We start from the raw sequence: 13,476 nt of genomic DNA on the forward strand, positions 1-13,476 counted from the left end.
AGGCTGTCACACATTCAGAAGACAGATTTCCTAAAGAAACTGACACAAAATGGCAAATACAGGATTTCTGGAAAATTTTACTACATAGCAAAGTAGTATGGTGCATTTCTTTGAAACTCTAGAAGAAGCAAAGGAGTGACAGCAGCAAGGTGTCCCAGGACTGATAGAGCAGACAGGCAGAGGTCGCCTCCGGGTAGACGACGAGCCTGTGAGCTGCTCAGGTTTCCACCTGTGGCGCTCAGCCCCGCCCATGGGTGCCCTGCAGAGGCCCCTGGGCCTCAGCCCCTGAAGCAGTGAGGTGACGGTGACAGGATCCAGTGGAGCTGGCACCCAGCAGCTGCCCACGTGGTGGGTGGGGTCAGAGCCTCTTCTCATTGGTGCCACCTCAGAGACAGGACGGGAGCGCCTGGCCACTTGGAGAACGCTGGACAGTGATACGATGACCAGTATAAATGTCAGCAGGGAGGCTGAGGGCAGGGAGGGGAGGACACCGCGCTGCGGGCCAGAGGAGGCGCCTCCTGAGATGGAGAAGTTCAAAGCGGCCATGCTGCTGGCAAGTGTTGGCGACGTGCTTGGCTACGGGAGCGTCTGCAGGGAGAACAGTGCTTCAGGCTCCATCCAGGAGCAGCTCCAGAAGGTTGGGGGGCTGGACCACCTCGTGCTGTCTCCAGGAAAGTGGCCAGTGAGTGACAACACCGTCATGCACATGGCGACCGCCGAGGCCCTTACCACAGGTTGGGCTCCCTGTTGCTTTGCCAGCTGTGCTTAGGGTGGGGTGCTTGGCTGCTCCAGCTCACAGTGAGCCCGTGCAGCTTGGAAGCTCCATCCGTGAGCTGTGTGTTACCTGATGCCACTGCCGAAAGTGGCAACTTAATACTCCCAGTGTCCCTCAGCAGATCAGCCAGGCAGCAGGTCAGTTACTGCTGCAGTGGTGCTTTGAGGGGCGGTGTTACCATCTGTAGATAATAAGATTCAACTTACAAGCTGTGGCTAGCACTTGTGGAGAGTGAGCCAAGCCTGCGCTGTGGCTCACCAGCTGTGGAGCAGCTTCTTAGCTGTTTAGAGGGGACTGGCCATGTGGGGCTGAGCTACTAGCCCTGAGTTCATTGTGGAAGAACACAAATGTGGGCTTGAACCCATTAGGATGATTCTGTTTGGACCTTGTGTCACATTCCAGCAAACTGCTCACAGAGTGCAGCATGCAATGGGCTGCTGCCGCAGGCAGGAAAAGTTACCATTAAGGCAGGGGTAGAGAGCAGTTCAGCATTCACTGAGGCGCTGTGAGGGAGGCCGAGAGGGCCAGTGCAAAGTTTATATTTGACTTTGACATGAGGAAGGGTCTGGAAATAGGAGCATGGCATTAGGTCACAGCTGTCTCTGTCTCGGGTGTGAGTACAGCAGGCATTGTTAGAAGACTGTCTTGTTCCAAAGAGTCCAGTGCCATTGGTATTGTCAGAAACAGTACTTCTGGGTAAAATTAAAAATAAAGATTGCCTAGTGTCTGTGGTCAGAGCTCAAAATAAGTGTAGGTACAAGGGACTTCAGACGAGGTATTGGGATGGGGAGAAATGGCATCTCTAAGACATAACCAGCTGCTCCCTACAACCATCTGGCAATGTCTACTTTTTGCACGTAGCTTACAAGGATGAAAGTTAAAAGTTCTGCTATAGATTCATCACTCAGCTGCAATGGGGCCTTTAAAGAAACAATGATAAAATAATCATGATTCCCCACAACATACATCAAAATACCTGCCAAAGTGATTGAGTTTGGACACTGTACACCGATGTGTTTTAAGAAAGTGCTGCAAGGTCAGATGTGTGAATAATTTCTTAACCTTCTGTAAGGAGAAGATTGGTCTTGGGATCAATAAGCATTCACATGAGTTTCAAAGAGACAGTTGGCTCGTGAACATGTCTCAGTTTTCCTGCGCATCATGCGCCCTGCAGAATTAAGACCTGACGGCAGCCGTGAAGTCAGGGGGGTTTCACCTACATCCACTTTGCCATTCCATTTGTCTGCATGAATAGGCTCAATTTAGCTCTGCGGTCGTTGTGTAGGAATGCTCCCCACTAGTCCCTAAATAACTGTGGAGAGCCCTGAAACATGTCCATAAGATAAAGTGTCACAGCTTGTTAAAGTGATGAAGCACACACTTGCGAAATCCAAATATTTCCTGCTTCTGTAGTCATTGTGTAGGAATGCTCTTGACCTGTCCCAAAATAACTAGCGGGAGTGCCGAAGCACCTCAATGAGATAAGGTGTCATGGCTGCTGAGGTAGTGAAGCCCCTGGTATTTTCATGCAGGCTTTTGCACCTCTGTGGGCAACAGTATTAAAGCAGTATCCAGAACTCAAAGGTGCGCCCACCTCCCAGCTAAGCACTGCTCACAGGCATGTCTTTGGAAACAAGGCTGCTTCTCATTCATTCGCTATACCATTCGCTTGCTCTCGGAGCCTGTTTCTGCCTGGCGTCTTGTGCAAACACCCACCACAGACTGCACAAAGATCCTTCATGTGCCCGTCTGTGCTGGTTGGAGTGGTTAGGCAGCCATTCTGGGTCTGGCCATGTGGTCAGCCTGGGAAGCGCTGGCATAGGTGGGGCTGGCTGGTACAGAGACTGGGTCAGCAAGACACTCAAGTGGGGAGCACCTCACAGCTTTGTTTTCAGGGAGGAAGCAGGCTGGTGATGGTGACAATGGCCAGGATGAAGGTGGTGGTCAGAGTGGGGCCCGGCACTGGCCTCTCAGTAGTGAGTCACCAGAAAATAGTGTCAGGCACGCCCCTTCATTGATGGCTTCAGAAACTAAACCAAGCCTATGGTTTCCAACTCTAAATTTCAAAGTGAAATTCCATCTAAACTTAGTTTTCACACAGCTCAATTTTTTTCTTTTTTTTTTTTTATTATTTATGTATTACATTTATTTATTGTGTGTGTGTGTGGCCAGCTCAGCCCACCCGGGGGCGGGGCGGGGCTGGCTGGCATGTGGTGCTGGGGGATTGAACCGAGGTCCCTATGCTTTTGCTTAGCTTAGCTTGTTCTGAGTAGGTGCTTTAGACCACTGAGCCATCTCTCCAGCCCAATTTTTTTCTTAAAATGATAAATTGTAGCACATTACGGGGGTCTTGGACCCGTGATAATGACAATTAGGCAAACTGTGCAGGGCTGCAGGTGCCAGCCTGTCCTGTCTGCATTCTGGTGTTATCTTGGGGAGGGGCCCTAGAGAATGGGGAGCATCGAGAATCAGGACAGTGCTGTCCCTCCCAGGACAGTGTGAGGGAAAAGTGCTGGGCGGAGCAGGACAGATTCCTGCGGCCCCCTAGCTTCAAGGTAGCATGATGTGAAAGTCTCACCTTACGTGCGTGGCATGTGGCAGCTTAGGGAAGGCCATATAAGGGTGCAGTAATGGTCCCTTCCTTGTTCCTCAGTGTCCTTGGTCTTCTTGTGTATTGGAGCCTAGCATGTTCCTGACCACCTGCCCATTCGATTTTCATCACTAGCTCAGAGCAGAGAGGAAAATGTGGAGCCCTTTGACTCACGCCAGGGAAGCTGCACCAGGTGTTTGTCTTTTCTGTCAAGACTGTAGCTAACAGGGTGCTTCCCCTAGGCCAGCTGTGGGGAAGAAGGTTGTGAGGTAGAGTAGCTACCACACAGAGAAGCCCCAGGAATCTGCCCCTGGAGAATATGCTTCTAGTCGGATTTTTTTTTTTTTTTTTTTTACTAGGAATTGAACTCAGGACCTTGAGCTTGCCAGGCAGGCACTTGTGCCACTGAACTATACACCTGACTCCTCTAGTCAGATTATAACCTGAAAAGTCAAGGCTCCTTGATGCCACTGTATTTTGGGCTTTGTTTGTCTATTGCTTTAAAAAGTTCAAGGTACATACTCGGGTTTCCTGGTATCTGGTTTAAGGACTTGGTAGGCAAGTGGGCAAGCCAAACGGAGGGAAGTAGGCCTTTTATAAGCTGGCCATGGATGAGGAGAGCTGCATAGGGTGGGCAGGCAGGCAGCAGGCAAAGTCCAAACCCAAGCTCCAGGCCCGACTCCTGTACACATAAGATGTGGCCCTGTTGCCCTGGGGCACATCCTTCATCCCCTACCACCTGCCCTTAGCACCCTTCTCCTGCCTCCCAGGATTGGTGAGATCAGGGGGACTGTGGAGCCACACACAAGGCTCTGCCCATTGGGCCAGGCTGATCTTCCTCTGGACTCCCAGCTGTGCTGTCCTGCGGATACTGTCTGTGCTGTCCCTCTCAGAGGGCTATCCGCTATCTCTGGAACTCTGGCTCTGGTTCTCTGAGCCAGGCTTTCAGTCTATACCTTTTCCTTCCCTCCTCATCACCTTCTCCTCTCCCACCCCCACCCCCAAGGCAGGGCATCACAAAGAAACAAGGGTAGAGGCCACCTCCCATGAGCGCACTGGCCTCCCTGAGTGGCACTTTGGCTGGGAGTGATGTCATGCCACTAGCTGTTACAAGGACTGTGCACAGCACCCCCTAGACCTCTACAGCCCCAGATTCCCTCCTATACAGCTATTCTGAGAGTGGTCAGGCCTGTGGGCTCCAGTGTCAGCCACGTGTGCTGTCCACCCTGCTGTGGACCAATGTCCCAGCCGGAGTTCTTACTGTAGGAAGACATCACCTCCCTGAGCCTTTTCTGAGAAAACATGAGAAATTAGGACCCAATCTTGGCCTTCATAGTTGGCCTCCCTCAACACCGCAGTTCAGGGACAATGTGGGCCACAGGCAGCTACCGCTGTGGGCTGTCTCCTTGTCCCCTACACCCATGATCCTGGGTGTATAGTACTGTACTTGTCCCCAGACTTTTGCCTCGTGTGGGTCCAGGAAACAACTTGACAGAGCGGCACTGCAGAGCCTCCGGCTTCGCTGAAGCCAACAGAGTTGCAAGCTGGGGACAGACAAGGCCTGACCTCGTCCCAGCCAAGCCAGGTCAGCTGGGGCTCACACAGTGGCCCTGACAGGCACAGAGGCATCAGTCCCAGACTGTCTTGTGGAACAGGACAGGAATGCAGCCCTTTTGTGTCTGGCATCCAGTGAAGTCGGAAGTGGGTTGTCAGCCAGGGCTGTGTCTCTGAGTGGCCTCTGTCTCCACTGCCCTGGAGGCACAGATGGTCTGTGCCACAGAGCAGGGCTGCTGTCCACACTGGTGTCTGTCCCCTCTTTCTCCTCCCCAGACTACTGGTGCCTGGATGACCTGTACCGTGAGATGGTGAGGTGCTACGTGGAGATCATTGAGAAACTTCCAGAGCACCGTCCTGACCCAGCCACTGTGGAGGGCTGCTCACAGCTGAAGCCACATAACTACCTGCTGGCCTGGCACACACCCTTCAGTGAAAAGGGTCAGGAGCTTTTCTCATCCCAAGCTGGGCACCTGCCGTGTGGTAACCTCCTTCCCCTGGGGCTTTGTCCTCCATTCCTGGTCCACTTTCAGGAATGGCTTCCACACAGCTATTCTGGGGGTGCATGGAAGCAGCCAGACCCATTCTATGGCTCCTTGGGGTAAGTAGGGCCGGCAGGTATAGCCAGGGCTGTCAGTGCCCCTGGGGACAGCAGGTGCTCACAGGAGGGCCAGACCCTCGGGTGGGACGGGCTGCAGTACTGCCAGCCAGGTGGGAAGAGGGCAAGTCCTGGGTGAGTAGGAGGCAGCAGGGCAGGTGTGGACTGCCCACCAGCCTGAAGGCCTGTGGTCGCCAGAAGCACTCAAGCTGCCTGGGAGTCGGTGCAAGGGACAGCCTCCCGAGAAAAGCCACTGGCACTGTCAGTTAGGATGGTGGACTGGAAGCCCTCTGTTCCCCTCAGCTGTCCCCCAGGAGACTCAGGACCCATGAAGGAGGATGCTCAGAAGCGATAAGCAGAGGCAAGTGTCCAAGGACGCACTTGCTTCATGTGTGCCAGCAGTTCCCGGGTGGTCCTCACAGCCCCAGAAGGAGAGGGAGGCCGATCGTGCCGCAGCGCACAGTGCAACCCTCTGCCACTACAGAGAGGGGCGAGGGGTCTACGTGCTGAGACGCAGATGGCCCTCTGTACAGACTGGGAAAGAAAGCAGAGCCAACCAGGTGCCTGGCTCCACCCCACTATGTTCAGAGAGGATGCACGCGGAGCATTTACAGTAAACCCAGCCAAGTCAAGTAGCATCAAGTGGAAAAGGTCTGAAGAGTCCAGGTAATCGCCCATGGGCTGGACCAAGAAACCAATCCCTCCCTGTAGATAGACAGTGGAAAGATGGGAAGGGTGTACAATTCCATGCCACCCAGGAGAATCACAGGCCGGGGACAGCCCAGGTGTGACGCGTACCCAGCAGGCAGAGGCCCTAGCTCCACTCCCAAGCAACACCAGCAAGCCAGCAGATAAGCACAAGCCAGAGTAACTGAAGCAAAGAATATTCCCGGGAATAGAGGGAAGCATCCCTGTGACTCAGGGTGGGCCGTCATGCCGTCTGCTGGGGCATATAACACGCCGACATGTCCACATACCTTCGAAATACATGATGCAAGCTTATGGTGCTACAGAGGAGCAGGCAAATCCATAGGCAGAGGTTTCAACATTAGCACTTCCGGAAGTGCTTCCCTGGCAAACTCAAGGACCTGAGTTCAATCCCCAGTTCCACCAAAATAAATAAATAAATAAATAAATAAATAAATAAATAAAATAACACTTTCACTTTAAGAAACTAGATATTCAAGAGCAAATTAAACTCAAAAGAAGTAGGTGAGATAATGGAGACCAACAGCAAAAGGGAAAAACAGAAAAAGAGGATGGGGTTACCACTGGCAGACATGAAGGTAAGGCCACTGCAGCCTACAAAACTGAGAGGAAAAGGGGGATGCTATCACCAGTTACATGCAAGTAAGCCCAACAGCATGGATGGAGTGGACACAACACCAGAGCTCCCTTGTGAAGATGCAGGAGGCCCAAAGTGCTGCGTCCTCCAAAGAACCCCAGAGAAGATACCTGGAGACCCTTCCAAACTCGCAGAAGAGACCACAGCTCCTCCAGAGCGCGGGGGCATATTCTGAGCCTGTTTTAGCTTCTGACATGGGGTGGAGCCCCATGTGCTTAACTTCTCTTCTGTGCCTCAGCTTCCTGCCTCAGAGACTCCAGGGAGGATGGAGGGTGGCTGGGGAGAATCGGGCTCATCCAGTCAGACCTCAGGCCACCCAGCCACAGTGGCCAAGAGGTTCAGCTACGTCACCAGAGATGATGCAGATCAGCAGCCACAGAAACTGCTCAGCTGCAGTGAGCATTAGGAAAGTGAAGGTGAACTGCAGCAAGGAGCCACCCCATCCCTGTCAGAGCGGCTGACAGAAAAGGATGGCTGGCTAAGCTGTGAGACATGGAGCAGTTGATGAGGGGGCAAAAGGTGGCCCAGGCACTTTGGGGACAAGGGAAGTACCTCAAAGAGTTATACACACGTCACCCTACAGCCTAGGCACTCCTGAGCAAGTGTCCACCTGTGAGCCAACTGGAACCCAGTGAAGCTGACTCTAGAAAGAAAAGTCCAATCTGGCTGAGAGTAAGCAGTGGGCACATGCCCACTTTTCTGTCTTCCCGAGGAGGAGCCCATTTTGTATCTGTCCCAGCCCACAAAATCTGGTTTTAGTAGCTACACAGCCTTTGACATGGGTGGAACCTGATCTATTTAATGTCTTCCATGTGATAGTTGGCCAGTGTCCTCATCTAAATGAACTTCTGATGGATGTGTTGTTACTTACATTTTTGTGCCTTCGAAGTTACTTGGGAATGCTGATTGCCAGGGGTGGGGCTTTGGAATGCAGTCTGAATCTGGGTGCTCTCCCACATAGGCTCGGGGTTCGGAGCAGCCACCAAAGCCATGTGCATCGGCATGCGGTACTGGAAGCCAGAACGGCTGGAGACCCTGGTGGAGGTCAGCATTGAGTGCGGCCGGATGACCCACAACCACCCCACAGGTGCGCTGGCACTGCTGTCTTTTCCAGCCTATGGTGTCAGGCCAGCCCAGAACAAAATGGGGTCATTTCTCAGTCTTCAGCTTTGCCTCAGGCCCACTGTCCATGAGGCGTTAAGCAGGTGACACTGAAGAAAGTACAAGGACAAGATTCACGTGGGTTCTGATACCCTCCCTGTCAGAGCAAAGGGAGGAGAAGCACAGGTCGCAGCCCTGACTGGACTGCAGGCTGAGTGGGGCCAGGTGCAGCCCTCCACCTTGTGGTTCTGGGAGGTAGGCAGAACCCAGCCAAGCCTCGGTCTCCACACCTGTCCCAGTGTCAGTGGTAATGGCAGTCATACCCCCCAGGGAGCTGAGGTGGGGACATAGTCTCCTGCATGATTCAAGGGGCGAGGCTGGTGCTGTGGGATTACTCCACCACCATGCGTCACTCAGAGGGACATGTCCTCATGAAGAACAGGTTGCAGCTGCCCAGCCCAGAATGTGACCCTGGGTATTGACCCAGGAGGTATGAGGAGGTTCCAAGTTGCTCCCTCCTACCTCCAGCCTGCTATCGCAGAAACCTCTAAGGTCACCTTTCCAGGGATGGTGCGGCCAAAGCTACTCCCCTGTCCCTCCAGCTAGTGCCCCAAGCGCGGGTGAGAGTAGCCCTGACTGCACAGCATGTATGTACTACTCTCACCTAAGAGTGCCAGGCCGCGTCCCCCCACCCTAAGCTTCTACATCGGCCATGGGCCAGGTCTGGGTGGCTGGAAAGCAGCTTGAGTGGGGCACCTGCAGACCGAGGGGCTCAGTCACTCAGCCAAACTGAAATCAGACCTCCAGGCCCTGAAGCGCTCGGCTAACACAGCATCAGGCCACAGGCGTCTGTCTTCTGAACCCAAGCTTCCAAAGCTTTGCTCACCAGTGTGTCTCAGCTCAGACTTGAAAACTCCTTCACCCACTTGCTTGAGCAAGACCCACCTATGCTGGGCCAGGCCTGAGGGTGTTCAGACATAGTCTGTGCAGACACACTTGGAAAAGCCCCCTCTCTGCTCCCCTTTCCAGTGGGAGCCACCTTAGCAGAAGGCATCACAATGTCTGTGACTTTGAGTATCTGTGTCCCTGAATGCTAGCCAGGTCCAGGAGGAGGCTAGGGACACAGTGCACAGGTGAACACCGCTGGGGTGCTCAGCTGTCCTGTGGGGTCATCCTGCCCCAGGGGTGAGGGAGAGGAGAGCCATGTGGGCAGCCATTCTCCATGAAACAGCTGTGCCAAGTGGCTGCCCAGTTCTTACCTGGCAGGGTCCAATGCAGAGCCGACACGGCCCTGAATGGACCAAGGGTGCAAGGCTGGGTCATGCACGGTGCATGCTGCGCATGAGGCAGGTGACAGAGCCGTCTCTGCCCTGTGCTCCAGGCTTCCTCGGGTCCCTGTGCACAGCCCTGTTTGCATCCTACGCGGTGCAAGGAAAACCGCTGGTGCAGTGGGGGAGAGACATGCTGAAGGCCATTCCGTTGGCCGAGGAGTACTGCAAGAGGACCATCCGGCACCTGGCAGGTGAGCAGAGCTGGGCCCAGGCACGGGCGCTGGGCCTTCCTCACGGCAAGAGGAAGCACTGGTATATGTGGGATCAGAGCAGCACTGGTGTATGTGGAATCAGAGCTCCTCCAGGCTCTGCCTCTGACTGCAGCAGTGAGGAGGAGCTGCTTCCTGCCTGAGTTCCCACACTGGCCGCTGTTGTCAGGGCAAGAGGGGACAGGAGGAGGCACGTCCTCCAGGGAGGGGGGACCACCTGCACCCTATACTGCTCTCCTTGCCTCTGCCCAGCCTGGGGGGTTGTGTTCCTGCCACACGCCAGAGATCCATGTCCACAATGGGCTTCTGCTCCCCACTTACCCAAAGCCTGCCACCCCGACACCAGTAACGTGCTAAGCAGCTTGTCAAGCAGAGGTACCAGGAGTCCGACCCTAAGATTTGGGGGAGTGGATGTCATGAGGCCCTGCTGAGGAAGCCATGGGGCAGCTAGATGTAGGGCCACTGGTCGGCCGGGATTCTGGGGTGCTCTCCGGGCTGATACTTCTGGCAGGTCCTTTTACCCCCAGGAAGGGCCCTCATCTCCAGGAGGGGAGGAGCCTCCAGGAACAGATTTAGGAGGTCACACTTGCATTGACATGTACCTGGTCACAGTCCTGGAGGATGCTGGGCCTATGGTAGCCACCAGCCTCTCTCAGGACTGACCCTCCCCTGAGCTTGGCCATCATGAGCCCTACTGCAGGACCCAGCCACAGTGCAAGGCTTTACGTCCTTTGCCTGGTTAATGCATCCCAGGTGGCACAGATGTCCCACCAGTGTGGTAGGGTGCAATGAAGTCCTGACCTTGCAGTAGGGCAGGTCTGGGTCAGTGAGGGCCCTGCAGGGGGAAATGAGTGCCCTACTCAGAATGTTCTGTAGGACAGTCCAGAGTGGACCCCCCTGGCTGGCTGACCTGGGGACCATACCTTGCTATGGGGGACTGAAATGTATGCCAGCCAGGGATGGCTCTGAAGGTCACACCAGGGATGGTCTGCTGGTGTCAGATTTATTACTGGACTCCTGAGTCCTCCGACAGGGACACCCAGCCCAGCCCTCCCAGCCAGCACAAGGCAGTATGATCTGCCACCCCTGGAGCCCCTGGGCCATTCCTGGTCCCCAGGACAGAAGGACCAGAGTCCCTCTGCTGGCCTGGGCTTTGCACAGCTATTGACAGAGCCATCTGGCCACAGCCTGGCCCTAGGGTGCTGTGAGCCCACACTGCCCAGGTCCTGGGTCCAGGCATGACTCCTGTGGGTCTCATGGTTGAGGTGTGCAAGTCCAGTGCTGCCCGAGAGCCCTCGGGCCCCTCCCACACTGTCCCCAGTTCTGACTTGGTCTGCAGGCATGTCCGTTATGCCTGGATCCCTCAAGGTCAGGGCAGCCAGGCCTAGACTGAGGCTTGGGAGCTCAGAAGGTGCCACACGGTGTGTCCTCCTTGCCAACAGAGCCACCAAGGGTTGCCATGTGTTTCCGGGGCTTGAGCAGAAGCTATTAATTAAGAGCATGGGCTTCCTGTCCCTGGTGCAGAGACATCATATTAAATTAGTGAAAATAATGCTCGGGCTTTCTCCAAGAAAGCACTAGAGCAGTGCAGCCCTGTTTGGCTCCAGGCCGGATCACGTCATCTCCACCTTCTCCCTGCAGCCCAGGGTGGCCACCCTAGAGGTATGCCCTGGGCACACCCCTCCACGCTTGCCTAGGCACCCACGACATGCCCTCAGCCCCTCATCTGTGCTTGCGTCTAGAGTACCAGGAGCACTGGTTTTACTTCGAAGCTAAGTGGCAGTTCTATCTGGAGGAGAGAAAAATCAGTGATGACACAGAAAATAAAGCCCACTTTCCTGACAACTATGGCAATGCAGAGGAGAGGGACAAGGTGAGTCATGCCCACAGTCAGTGGCAAAGTGGGTAGAGAACAGACAGGTGGATGCGGGCATGGATGGCTGGAGGGATGGGTGGTGCTGCTGTTCAGGTCCTGGGTGCTCCTGTGGAGAGCCAGCATCCCAGGGTGAGGGGAGGGATGGAGAGGTGGGCACCCATAAAAATGGACAGGTGGATGGATGGGGCCTGGATGGATGGATGGACAGATAGGTAGACAGCAGCTGCAGAGGGACCCCAAATTTGGACTGCCTGCACCAATGTGTGCTGCTTGAGACAGCAGTCTGACCTGGGCTCTCTCCAGATTTACAAGAAGTGGAGCTCAGAAGGCCGAGGGGGACGACGGGGCCACGATGCACCCATGATTGCCTATGATGCTCTCCTCGCAGCAGGGAACAGCTGGACCGAGCTTTGCCACCGGGCCATGTTCCACAGAGGTGAGGTGTCCTCCACCCTGGAGCGCCTTGGATAGGCAGGGGCAGCGCCAGCCCAGCTCCCACTGCAAGGCTCTCACCATGGTGCCTCCCGTGGGTGCCCAGCTACCTTTCTGCCTTGGGATCTGCAAATCCCACCAGGCACTATTTGGTGACAGGGCTCTTGTCACTTGGTGCTGCCAGTTCCAGAGCAGCTGCTTCCCTTGAAGGTGCTTCCCTTGAAGGTCCAGCCTCTCACACGCAGCAGTCCTGAGTGGGGCAGCTTAGCTTCCAAGCCGGTTTTCTCCCGGTAGTGCCCCCCACAGGGAGCTGATGTAGAGTGGGGACAAGCAGGCAGGGTAGGGTAAGCCCTCGGTGCTGGTATCTGGGCTCACAGTTTCTCCTGCAGAGGGCAGCATCCCTGGGTGGGGAGCAGCAAGTGGGAGGTCCAGAGCAGAGGGTAGGTAGAGGGAGCAAGCCAGGGCTGAGGCAAGGAGGAGGAGGAGGAGGAGGAATGCTGGCTTGGGACCAGGTGGCCTGGGGGACTGCGGCAGCTGCAGGCACAGGACCAGGAGGGAGCCAGCGAGCTGCAGGCCTGGACCCTGCTGGGGTGCCAGAGCGTCTCTGGATGGGTGTGGGAGTCTGTGAATGTGTGAGTGTATAATGGGTGTGGGTTTGACTGTACACGTGAACTGGCTGTGTGTGAGTTGAGAGTGGGTGTGGGTTGAGTGGTGCACTGTGTATGAATGTGGTTGTGAGTGTGGCTGTGCATGCGTGAGTTTTGTGTACTGTGCAAGTGTGCTTGTTGTGTGTGAATGAGAACTTCAGTGTGGGTGTGTGGTGTGAATGTGGGAGTGAGATCTGGTGTGTGTGCATGTGAGTGTGTATGTGCACACGGCATTGGTATGTGTCTGCATGGCTGTGGGTCGGTTTGCTGCCAGGCAGGTGTTGTCAGGGGCAGCGTGGCCCTGGTCCTGCTCTTCACTTCCTCTGCAGGGTCCTGCTGTGTCACAGCACAGCCAAGTGGGGTTGCCTAGGGTTGGGGCAGCTCAAGCCCCAGTCACTTGTGTCTGCATTACAGGTGAGAGTGGCGCAACGGGAGCGATCGCCGGCTGCCTGTTTGGGCTGCTGCATGGCCTGGACACCGTCCCCGCGAGCCTGTACCAGGAGCTGGAGCACAGGGCCAGACTGGAGGAACTGGGCGTCGCCCTGCACCGCCTGTCCACAGAGGAGAAGTAACGCGCGTCCGCGGCCCCTAGGGGGCGCCCTGGGCCCCACACATGCACGCACCTGCGTGCTCGCACTTGAAACCCCGTGCCCCACTGGGGTGGGGTGGGGTGGGGTGGGGTGGGGTGGGGGGTGCACGGCGCCGCAATTACACGTTCATCCCCCCTTGCGAAGAGTGAATACCACGTGCAGTATAAAGGACTCGCTTGGCCTACCTGAATATTCTTTCCTGATCTCACTGGAGCCTAGAGCTTTCCCACGTTCTCCTGGTCCTGCTGAGCGTGGGTCTGCAAATGCGCGCGGAGAGTGGTCTCTCAGACGTAGGATAAGTTACCAGAGCAGATGAATGAATGTCCTTTACTCACGTACTTCAACACTAACCGCAAGTCTCTCCTGAGCACCTGCCTCGCTCTCTCTGCCTCCTCCATGTGGGTCTGGAGGGCTGAGGCACCCGACCC

The 13,476-nt window shown here is 55.4% G+C and overlaps 1 protein-coding gene across 2 annotated transcripts; it reads left to right on the top strand.

Annotated features, from left to right (window-relative positions):
* The first annotated feature begins 453 nt into the window (after positions 1–453).
* Adprhl1 (ADP-ribosylhydrolase like 1) lies at positions 454–13,141 on the top strand. Of its 2 annotated transcripts, none has more exons than XM_023715154.1 (7): positions 454–734; positions 5,196–5,360; positions 7,824–7,949; positions 9,345–9,485; positions 11,246–11,376; positions 11,659–11,815; positions 12,873–13,141. In XM_023715154.1, the coding sequence occupies exons 1-7, from the start codon at positions 524–526 to the stop codon at positions 13,028–13,030; spliced, it is 1,089 nt and encodes a 362-aa protein (XP_023570922.1). In that variant the 5' UTR covers positions 454–523; the 3' UTR covers positions 13,031–13,141. The 2 variants fall into 2 exon arrangements, with proteins under 2 accessions (XP_023570922.1, XP_004631216.1); XM_004631159.2 differs by having other exon boundaries at positions 455–734; positions 11,683–11,815; positions 12,873–13,139.
* Positions 13,142–13,476: the final 335 nt, after the last annotated feature.

Source organism: Octodon degus, unplaced genomic scaffold (assembly GCF_000260255.1).
Source record: "Octodon degus isolate 3935 unplaced genomic scaffold, OctDeg1.0 scaffold00039, whole genome shotgun sequence".
Classification (NCBI taxonomy): domain Eukaryota; kingdom Metazoa; phylum Chordata; class Mammalia; order Rodentia; family Octodontidae; genus Octodon; species Octodon degus.